The sequence below is a fragment of the Danio aesculapii genome, chromosome 2 (assembly GCF_903798145.1).
Source record: "Danio aesculapii chromosome 2, fDanAes4.1, whole genome shotgun sequence".
Classification (NCBI taxonomy): Eukaryota; Metazoa; Chordata; class Actinopteri; order Cypriniformes; family Danionidae; genus Danio; species Danio aesculapii.
Window position 1 is genome coordinate 34,553,296 of NC_079436.1, and position 12,385 is coordinate 34,565,680.

Consider the following 12,385-nt stretch of genomic DNA (forward strand, 5'->3'; position numbering starts at 1 on the left):
ACATGCAAATCAGTAAAACCATGTTTACATGGGATTCAAAGGTTTACCGGATTTTTCACTAGCAGCTGACATCACATATGGAGTGAAATCTGTGCCAATACTTTACAATCAAATCCAGCATTTTGCAAACAAACATGATCTGCTTTGCAAACAATCCCTTGATTCACAAGCAAACTGAAAGCAAAAGCTTTGAGCTTTGAATTTGAGCAAAAACCCAGTAGTGTTAAATGTTAAATAGTGTAAATCATATAAATCAAATTTCTCAAATAATTGCAGTCTATCTGCATGTAAAACTTGAACAAATAAAAAATCTAATGCAATCAGCTGCATATCTGTTCGTTATGATTACGAGACAGTCGTCCTTTTCTGAGATTCATTAGATTTTCTTTTTTTGATTTTCTCACAAATGCATTCAGGCAGATTTTCTCACAAATGCACTTGGGCCTCTGTTCCCAAAGAACAAAATCATGCACCGCCCTACATTTATTTCTCATTTTAGAAACCATTTCAGTTTGATGTACAGTATGTCATGATAGAGGAAAAAAGGACAAGGACAATTTTCATTTATGTTTCTTGTCGTCTTTACTTAAAGGTGCAATAAGTGATTGTCTTCAGAAACATTTTTGTCGTGCTGGTTGAAAGTCTCTTCACATTCCAATAGTAATGATTAAAAAAAAGGTAAGGCATAAGACTAAAAGATCAAATTAAAATTTGTTGGGCCGATAATTCCCATAATTCTGATAAGTAGCCCAAACTGTCTGTCAACAAATGTAGATTTTTTGTACATCTGCACACCCGTTCACGCAGATCAGCCATTTCTGCATGGAGACACACCGCGTTTACGTGGACATGAGAGTGACAGCGGTAAAAACAAATGCTGGATCAAGTCAGCTGCACGCTGGAGGAAGGATGACACCATGGGTGAAATATTTCTTTTAGACAGGTAATGTTCTGTTTTAAAACTATTTTAGTCACGCAAAGCTGATGTAGATTTTGTTGTTTTACGAATGGGTTATATGCACAGAAGTGTTGTTCAGCCACTGAAATCTTCCGCCAAAAGACTATTTTCAATTTCATAAGGGACCTTTTACAGGATCGATAATGTAGATTTTTATTTAGTTTAACAACAAAACAAAAGTAAATAGCGCTATTCTGCCTAGCCTGCTTTACTTAGCTGAAGTTAGTTTTATATTCACATTGATTCATTTTTGAACAATGACAACCTGTGATGTGGTCCCTACTGTGTATTGTTTACCATGCTACTTTGAATATTTGGTCTGGAATAGCATGTAAGGATGACTTAGTAGTAATTCCTGCACCCCACCAGCCAACCACTAAGCAAACAGTAGCACTTTAGGACAAAGTACGTGAGAGAGTGAGACCAGCGATCCTTGCATGCATGAAATATTGCACATTATGACAAGTTTTGCTTGCTACACAAGTGAAAACGTGGCATAATACAGTTTTTTATTCAGAATTGTAGTATTATAAAGTACTATAAAGTTTTCTAACTGGCGAGTGACATGATCTAGTGAGTTATCTACTGTCATATTTAGGGTGCGCATTCATAATTTTAGTAGGCGTGGCTTTGGACAGCAGGGGGGCGGGGGGTGCAGTGTTTCAAAGATATTATGCTAACACGTAGCATTTTGGCAGATCACCTACTGCACTTTTAAAATAGCAAAGCTACAAAGAAATTTAGAAAAAGTCATGGTATTATAGTTATATGGGTTTTATTTGAACAAAGTTATTACATTATAAAATTTAAAAACCGATCAAAATGATCACCTCGGTAGTTCTAGTGTTAATGTAATGGGTGGATCTCCTCAAAATATCTTGCAAGTTCTCTTGGATAGGTTGGGAACCTAATGCCTGCTGTAATGAGAATCAGAGAGGGTTTTTGGTCAAAGCCCATGAAAGTTGAACAGAGGGCAGCCAGGCATCATAGTGTGGTCATGTCAACCTTGGTCTTTCCCCTTGAAAAATGGGATTGAGGCATGAGGATGGAACATGATGAAAGAGCATAAATTCGGCCATATTTTCCAGACACCTGTGTTGTAACCATTGTCAGAAAGAGCTTTAGATTGATAAAGAGGTGGGGATGTCTTGATAGGTATTTTTATTTTATTATTATTTTTTTATTTGGTTTATTATTATTTTCACATTCACATTTGTCAAAGAGAGTTAAAGTGTCAAAGAACACATTTGCTGCAGTGTCTTATGGAAACCCTGCACTCAGTTACTGATGGCTTTAGTTATATGGACGTTTTATTGGAAGCCTTTTTTCTACAGACTTTTTGCTGTAGGGAACTAAGTTTGCATGCCAGACAATGACGGCATTTAAAATGGAGGGAATAAACATGAGAAAATAAAGTTTTATATTAGCTTTAATAGAAAAGAAAAAAGGATACTGAACTCTTCTACTGATACAGTTAGTGCAGTCAACATAATGTAACTTCAGAGCAAGATGTAAGATTTATCTTCCTATCCAAAGAACTATTTTTTATTAAATTAAATTGTTATTATTATAAATTTCCTGTCCTAAAATTTCCACTTCAGTGCTTCATCTAAGAAATACATTGATTCCAAGGTCAAACTGAATCTATAGAAAAATAGATTTGAAAATAGCAATTATTCCTGCCATGACAAAGCTGCAATTTTCATATTTCAATAAATTTTTTCCTTTTCTTTTTTTGCATAAAGTAAATATTTTAATAAATAATAATTTCATTAAATGTTCCTCAATCAATATTTTTTTATAAGTATGGTTTTTTAAACTATACATAACATTAAGATTGTAAGAATACAAAGAGTATCATTTTTTTAAAACAATTGGCAAAATAAAAAATAATAATAACAATAATAATTAAAAAAACTAAATAAACAACCCCCACCACCCATCCATACATGGTGTAATTGTCACAAATTTTGTCAAAACATTTCCCATATTGATGTTACATAAAGATAGTCGCATTGGTTGATTGTAATAGTAAATAAAAATTATATATATATATATATATATATATATATATATATATATATATATATATATATATATATATATATATATATATATATATATATATATATATATATATATATATGTATATATATATATATATATATATATATATATATGTATATATATATATATATATATGTATATATATATATATATATATATGTATATATATATATATATATATATATATGTATATATATATATATATATATATATATATATATATATATATATATATATATATATATATATATATATATATATATATATATATATATATTAATATTATTAATATATATATAATAATGTTCCAAAATTATTCAGAAAAAGGTCACACTTTTTCATGGTCTGTTTGTTGACTTTAAGCTACATTGAATCTACATGCCAACTAATTCTCATTAGATTATAAGTAGACTGTTAGTGTAAGTTGACATGTACTTGCAAAGTTTCTTATAGTCAGTTAAATGTCTGTTGAAGGAGCAGTTTCAGAAGATATTAAGTAGACAGTCTACTAATGCTCAAATGGACCATCAAAATAAAGTGTTACCCATAAAAATATATTACATTTAAAAATGTGATAAAACATTGAAGTAAAAAATAACATAAAATAAGAGAAAGTAACAAATAACAATTGTTATATGAAATAATCAAGCATTAAAGTCTAACAGACTTAATGTGTCAAGAAAAGGCCCCAAATATAATAAAAAAGTCTGTGGTCTTTTGTCATTTCTGTAGATTTTAATGGTGTATCTATTGAAACCTGTCAATGCATTTTTTTCGCAACTTATTAGAACCTTTATAGGACCTGGTGTGTTTTGTTTATTTTTTTCCTAAATGTAATTATTCAATAAATACTATTTTGCTCTAATAATTGTGTTCAATAAAAGTATTTTCCATTAATTCATTAATTTTCCCTGAGCTTCGTCTCTATTTCAGAGGTCGCCAAAGAGGAATGAACCACCAACTATTCCGGCATATGTTTTACGCAGTATTGGGAAACACCCATACACACACACACATACACTATGGCCAATTTAGCTTACATAAATTCACATGTAGCGCATGTCTTTAGACTGTGGGGTAAACGGGAGCACCCGGAAGAAAGCCCATGCCAATACGGAGAGAGCAAACTCCACACAGAAATGCCAACTGGCCAGCCACTGTTATTGCAGAACAATACCCAGCATGCTTATCAGCAGCTGTTCTGCAATAACAACTGGCTACATGTACATTATGCCACTGAGATCAAATATTTTACTAGCTCTTTAATTAAACATCATGCTTGAAAACCCTTTTTTATACATGAAGTAATGTTGAAATTAAAGTTTAAATGAATGTTGAACAGCATATAAAGTGGATATAAAACAGGCAAGATGTATTAACTGCTAGTATTGAGGAATAACAAACCTCAGAATGTCATGATTAACCAATCAGAATCAAGTATAGAGCCATGTGATGGGGATTTTTGATGCAGGTTACATACAGTGTACAAAATGTTGGGTTGCTCACAATCAATTTATGTTGGGACAATACGGAGTTAAGTTAACTTATTTATTTTTAACAAATAACCCTCCTAAACTCTGGGACCCAGTACCGGGTCCATGATGTTATTTACTTCCTCATTCGTTACATTTTAAAGGTCCGTACTGACCCAATACCCCCATAAATGGTTCTGTTCTCTCTTCAGTTGCAATAGAATTTCTTTAGCATATATTACATTTTTTTCTTTTTTTCTATGATTACTGTCATGTGCACGAACCTAAAAGGTACACTTTCAAATCTGAGGTTACAAAAAAGTGCCTCTTTTTTGGAGGGGTTTATTATAACGCAGACAACATAAAGGGATGGACACTGTCTGAAACGGTGCTCAGGTAGACTATGCTGTTAAATAATGTTCAGTTGGTACTAAGACAGAAAATCTCCCACACATTACATCAGCCACCTCCTGAATTCTTGATATAAGTCAGGACGGATCAATGCTTTAATGTTGTTTACACCCAATAGTGACTCCACCATTTTAATGTTTTGGCAGAAGTTGATACTCATGAGACGAGGCAACCTTTCTTCAGTCTCTTATTGTGTATTTTTGGAAATCCTATGTGAATAGTAGCCTCAGTTTCCATGTTCTTACTGACTGGAGTTAGGAGTGTGCTTTTGTAGATGTGTAGTCTTCAGAGATGCTGTGCAGCAGACCTTGGTTGTAACAAGTGGGTTTTTTCTGTTTGTTTGCACTATTGACCTCTGGGATCAACAACACATTTTCACTCAGTGGATGTTTTCAGACCTTTATCTGCATATCCTAGAGATGGTTATGCATGAGAATCTCAGCAGACCAATGGCTTATGAAATACTCAGATCAACCTGTCTGCCACCAACAACCAAGCCAAAGTCACTTAAAGGGTCATGACCCTTCATGTAATTTTGGGTGTATTTTATTTTTAATTTGTCAACTTTAACTGCAATTTGGCACTTTCACTTTTATTCAGGAACATTTTATGCATGCCTCCCCTGACTAACGAGATATTGGATGCGAGGAACTGCTAGAAGAGTGTAGTTTTAATGGAATTTTTGATACTGCATGCCGAATGGGAGAAAAAAAAAACTTCCACATTTCTCAGTAGATGCAGAGACTCGGTAGGTGCAGATCCTATCCTGTCACAAAATGTGGCAAAAATTCTACACAACGGTAATAGTTTGATTAAGATGTTTACATTTAGAGAGCAGCATTTACAGTAGATCTTTCAGTCCATAATATTGTAGTGATATTAACATACTGTAAACTTAATAACTAAATCATTTTGACTAAGGTATGTCTTTAAAAACTGAAAGAGTACTGCTGACAATACTAATTAACTTTGTTATCTGAACAAACATAAACAAAGAACATTGATCACACACTTACCAAATCTATAGAGACAGGACAATCAACATGGACTGGAGTCGCGTCTTTTTGAAAAGGAGGCAAGTGGCAAATCTGGATTTCACCATTTCCATATGCAAAAAGCTTTGGGGTAAAAAAGTTCCTTACAAACATATTTGTCACGTGTTAGCAGACCACTGTAATCAACACATGTCCACATGCAATCGGTGCTCTCATCGCAGGAAAAATTAAAACAAAACCTTCGTTGCAGGTCATTTATAAGCGCAACACTGACGACCCATGTCTCCGAACAATTCTTCTTTTTCCACTTGTTTTAATTATGGTTGGCAACACAACATGGCGTTTCTCTGAACACTGTAACAGGTAAAAACAGTTTACAAAGCTACAGTATATCATGCATATCAATGCTGTTGCACCTCATTCACAATAGGTGCTCTGTTGATGAATGAGGTACAACTTCATCAAAATGCATTGTATAGATCCGAAGACTGTTGATTGGTTTGAACTAAGTCTTTTCCATGAATTAATTCTGAAAACTCAAAGATGCCACGTCATAGAACCCGCAGGGTCTTAAAAGCATTGAAAAAGTCTTAAATTTGATCATCTCAAATTAAGGCCTTAATAGCCTTGAATTTGCTATACAAAGTCTTGAATTTCATTACAAAGGTCTTAATTTTATTTATTTATTTTTGTCTTTCCTAGGATTAAGTTCATATCGTAACAAAATTAACTTACTAATGTAGGCTAATTAAAAATTCATGCAGCGTAGCTTTGAGTGCACCTCACGCTCCACGTCATAGCAGAAAGCGCGAAAGCATGCGCACCCGTTACTATGGTATCTTGAGGTGAGGTACAGAACAAGATAGTCGTTAGCCTAGGTTGTCGGCTAAAATGGGAAAGTGTGGCTGTGGCCAAGGAATCCGAATTGCGTTTGGGTCAAGCCTGTGTCAGGAAATGACAGTGACGCCTACTGCTGTTGATGCCGGAAATCTTTTAAGCTAACGATAGCGACAATGGGTGTTACGACCCTGGACTCCCATATGGGGGGTTGCCAAACACACCGCGTGTAGAACTGCTTGTCAGCGCCAACCACCTATTGTGCATTTCTGTGCACCGGAGACCTCTTCGGTTACTGAAACAGCTTTGGCGATCAGTAATGAAGAAATTTCTACATTAGAAGAATGACAGTTTCTTCTTCTTTCTGTTTTACAGTGGTCGATAACAAAGTTTTTGATGCGTTACTGCCACCTCTCGCTCTGGTTGGTGATGTTGCCAAACAACCATTGGGCTGACACGAGAAACTTGCTTGATTGAAAGATGACTGAGGGAGATCATCTTTAGCATTTTACGGTTACGGTTCCCTTGTCCCAAAGTCAATAGGTGTTTTGAATGGGATTTCGGTTAAATCGCTTAAATAAGGTTCATGGCTAACACAAACTCAAGATCTTTCACGTTTTATTCTATGACATAAAACACATCAGTTACATCACACTCTTGATTTTTTTATTTGGTTAGGTTCTTTAAAAAGTCGGTTGCTATCAAGTTACTAAATGGGACTACAGGCGGTATCGGAGACATTATATGTCATCGAGCTGAACTGGTGTGGAACGTAGCCCGCTTGCGTCGTGCATTTGGATTTGTCTGTGTTTTAAGTATTTTCATGAATAGTATTTTATAGTTTGTAATATTTTCTAATTGGGAATTCATATTGTGTGTAGGTTGTGCCTTCACTTGGAAAGACTTAAGCCAGATTGATTTGTTGATCTTTTATTTTAACTAAAAGATATTATGGAGATACTGCTTAGCAGTGCAGCCTGTCTCTTTCCTGCGCTCAGTAATGCAAACGTGTAAATAAATGTGTAAAAATACATACATATTAACTGTCACTTTAACGTGATCAATTGATTTTTCGTCATTTGTTTTCTTCACCTGAACACATTTAACTCTGTCATAACTGCAATATTTACACTCCTCCTTAAAATTGATAGCATATGTGACTGTATAGGCTGCTTTTTGCTGTACTTCGTGACAAAAAAAAGAATACTGAATGTTGTTCTGTGTCCATGATGGAACCTGCAGGCATATAGACTTGTCCCTCACACCTCATTTCTGTTGTCTGTTACTAAGGTAAGCAGGCTGTGTGCACGCGAGCACTATGATAATACTATGTAGGCACATTTATACAAACACTTTTACAACAACCATAAAGCACATTAAAAAAACTATTCAAAAGGCACGTGGGTCTATACAGATGTGTTTTGCATATTTATTTGTTTATAATATATCGCGTGGATTATAATGTAATAAACCGAGAGATTAAATGTTTGTCATAGACCATATTTCTAAAAATAAGCTTGAAAAGTTGTCTGCAGCAGGGTGGTGCTGACGTCACAGGCGAGCGCCCGAAGACACTGTAGTCTGTTTATAGCCTAATGCTAGCTTTTCAATTCTTGCGTTTGCATTTAAGATCCAAAAGTGCGAAAAGTTGTATTTTCATGTGAGGATTATCTGGCTGGACAAAGTGTGTAAGTGTAATGAACAGTGTTTGAACACAGAGCTTATTATTTGCAAACTTCGAAAAGCCTATGGGAAAATTCTATAGGGAATTTATTGAGGGAACCAGTTTTATGCTAGCAGTCGATTAGCCTACAAGGTGACGTCATAGTTCCTCCACTCTATAAAGTGAATGGCTAAGGAACTTCCTACATCACTTTTCCCATTCAGTATTTTTCCCGAACGTAAATAATCTTAAAACGCTCATGTGTTCCTCACATCATAAACGACAAGCGATTTAATATCTCATAAAAGCACGCTTGCGAAATTTTCCACACACATCAAAGTTGGATTACCCTTTTACAACATTTCACCTTAAAAACATTAAACAGAGGTGCTGGAGTTTGCAGAACTATATATGACTGGATAAATATGACCCGAAGTGCTTCAGTCCCTCACAATGTCACTTTTCATTAATATCCTAGCACATGTTCTTCTCCGCAAGCACTGTAAATACTTACTGGTGACAGCAAGCACATAATCACGCACACACACACACTTTTCCCCTCCACGTTTATCCTGGCATCATGTTCACTGGTATTTTTTGAAGAGGAGGCCTCCAGGAAGACAAGCAGGGCGACCACTGCTTTTAAAAGCTTCCCCATCCCCAGGCGGGAGTTTTCTCTTTGCTGTGAAAGGCACACGAGGCCCCCATGCTCATGTCCTGTGACGCATGCAGGACAGCTGGGCAAACAGTTGTCCCGTCCGCTTCTTAATAGGAACGGCAAAGTACATCAGGCTCACCGGAGATTTCTGTATGGGCTCTTTATATGGTTTTAGATGGCTGACAGTCACGCGTCTTATGTGAAATCAAACCACGAGCATCTCTTCCGATCGAAATGCCCAAACCACAGGGTCTCCATCTCTAGAAGCTTCTAGAAGGGAGACACTTGTTTTTATAGCAGCAGGTCAGAGTCAGGCTGGATTGAGGGAAATCCTCATGTACAAAAAACATAGTTAAGTTTTCCCATTGCAGAGGCTTTCCTGAGAAGATTGGCTGTTTTGCTGATGGCTCATGGTTGTCTTCTAATGAGTAGGCCTGCATGGAATCTGCGCCCTCAGAAATCAGCAGAAAACTCCACAGCAGAATGAACTTGTCATTCAATTTATTATCTGTATATAAATGTATGTATTTTTGTTCAGTTTTTAATATGTATTTGTTATATTAATAAATAACATAGAAATGTTTAGATAATTGTTGGACAATAAAATTTGCAAAGTAATATTTTCTATGTCTTTTAATGGATGGATTATATGAGAGACCTACTGTAGATTTGTTTACCAAACGAGTGGTTCTAACTGATTTAAAACCTTAAAGAGCCCCTATTATGGCTTTTTAAAAATGAGCTTGCATACAGTGTGTAACACAGCTGTAAGTGAAGAGAAATTTCAAGCTAAGGCTTAAATCTGTAAGTGCACAGTGTTTAAAACTATTGATTCATCTATAACAGAGTCGACTCTTAGTGCTTCAAATGAATCATCGTGATAACGAGTCTTTACACGTTTCGGCGTGACGTCAATACGAAACTTAAGCCCCTCCCATTTGTGCGCGCACAAACCCGGGAAAATTTTAAACCCCCTGCCCTGCCCACAAACACAATAGCAAGAAAAAGAAAAAGGAGGAAAAGAACCAGTGTTGCTGGATTGGGTGGTTTTGAATTTGATTGTGCGGGTAAAAACTTGTTGGATCGGTTTTTGGTGGAATCAGTCAGCAGCATCGGGCAACACTGAAGAGAACACTGTAGCAGATGTCGGTTAAATCATGTCGTGAAAACGCTGTGCTCTGCTGGAAATCATTGGAAGTGTGCAGATGAACAAACGATGAAACTGTGAAGAATCAGTGGTTGAGGTTTATTTTTGCAAAAATACCTCAGCATTATAGCCCCAGCCAGTGCTATGTTCCCTCTAACAAGTGCTTCAGCAATCTACATGCTTACAACAGGGAATTAGTTGGCCGTTTGTTAAAGGAAGGATCCGAAAAGGATTTCCTGGAGAAATAACAAATCGGGAGGGTGATGTTAGATGGGTCTAAAATACGGGCGACTCCTGGGAAATACGAGAGTGTTGACAGGTATGCTCACGCATACACTATGCACTCTGACTACTTCAATACTGAAAAGCCGTGGTGGGCATTTCTCTCGCACTGAACGCTGTCGACCAATCGCAAAAAACTGGGTCATCGGTCCAATCAGTGCAGATTAGCATCGTGCTAAGGAGGGGTTTGGGAACGAATTAATCGCTGAACGATACATATGGGAGTCACTGGGATACTTAGTTAAAAATAAATACGTATTATGAGACAATAAAAGTGTTTTATGACCTTGTATGCATATCTGCCTGTTGTTGGAGACCCTTACAACCAAAATATGACCCTTTTTATTGTATAATAAGGGCTCTTTAAATAAAATATGTATGTATAAAAATAGAAATCAATGTAAAGGTTACAATTCCTAGACGGAAATTATTCCGAACAAATTCAAATTTATTTATTTTTTATAAATTATATAAAATTATATAAAACATCCACAGATTCTGTCTGGCCCTGCTAATGACATATCATTAACCAAAATTGATTAAAGAAGCTTGAAATTCAATACAATTCAATTCAACTCATCTTTATTTCTGTAGCGCTTTTACAATATACAGTAGATTGTGTCAAAGCAGCTTCACATAGAAGATTATAGTAAATTGAAACTGGATTTTTTACATTATTGGTGACTTTGTCTGGGCACACGTAATATAAAATATGTCTTTATGTCTTATGCCTTAATATAGACATAAGACATAAAAGACATAAAATATGACATAAGACATAAAATATATATGCTTTAAACATTGGGGGAACATTGGGGATGCTCCAATTGCAAATCCTAAACATTCAACACAATTAATCTTTACGTCTAGAAATTCTGATGTGTGGGGGGAACTCCAAGGACAAACATGTATAGTGTACAAGCCGGAGATTATCAAATGCAACTGAATAATATCCAGTCAGAAAGCAAGCTGAAAGAAAATGCAAACAGACAAGCACAATCAACAGACATTTGTACAGTGAAAGAAAAACATTTACAATGAATAAATGATCATTTAAATAATTTAAATAATTTAGATAATTTTAAAAATCATAAAAAGAAACATACAGACAGAAACGCAGACACAAAACCTGAAAGTACGCTGTGTTGGGGAACGTAACAAGCATAAATGTTAATTTGTATGCCAATGTCACTTTTAAGTCTCAAGAGATTTTTAGCCGTTTTTCTTTAAGGATGTTTTTAAATGTTAAATTATTTTGCCATTCACATATAAATAAAATAAAATTAAATAATTTTAAATAAAATAAATAAAATAAAAATTAATTAATTATAATCGAACATTTACTAATGCATTATTTACATCCAAGTCTATGCTTGTTAACATTAGTTAATGTACCGTGAATTAACATGAACTAACAATGAACAACTGTATTTTCATTAACTAATGTTAACACACAGCATTAATTAGCATTAACTAATGAACCTTATTGTAAAGTGTGACCAATTTGAGTATTTGTAATGTCATTTTACACCACTGGGCACATCACAAACTATAGAAGCAAACTGTGAAATCTAGGATTTATTTCTTGTCCCCATGTTTGTGTTCTCTAATATTTAAAAAATCTTACAAAATGTAAAAAGTCTTATAGTGTGTACCCAGACTTTAAAACAAAAATTGAGATCAGAATGGACTACCTGAGTATTTCTGAATGTACCTGAGTGTGACCATTTATATATTGTAGTGTACAAGTTAAACAAAATGTTGTTGTTGTTTTACAGAAACTATGTTGAGTTTTGTGGATGACATCATGTCGGGGGCCAAATCCCCATGTGTGATGCTTGGGGACATTCCCGATCCTCTGTCTTCAATCTCCTTGATCATCCGCTGCCTGGAGC

General features: G+C 35.1%; 1 protein-coding gene across 4 annotated transcripts in view; it reads left to right on the top strand.

Moving 5' to 3' along the window:
- The window catches only part of astn1 (astrotactin 1), a 433,021-nt gene that overhangs the window by 374,883 nt on the left and 45,753 nt on the right, over positions 1–12,385 (top strand). For all 4 annotated transcript variants that reach the window (XM_056477943.1, XM_056477951.1, XM_056477959.1 and 1 more), the window contains one exon: positions 12,269–12,385. This exon is cut by the window's right edge and continues 16 nt beyond it. In XM_056477943.1, coding sequence (XP_056333918.1) covers positions 12,269–12,385 — 117 coding nt within the window. The remainder of the gene's footprint in view (positions 1–12,268) is intronic.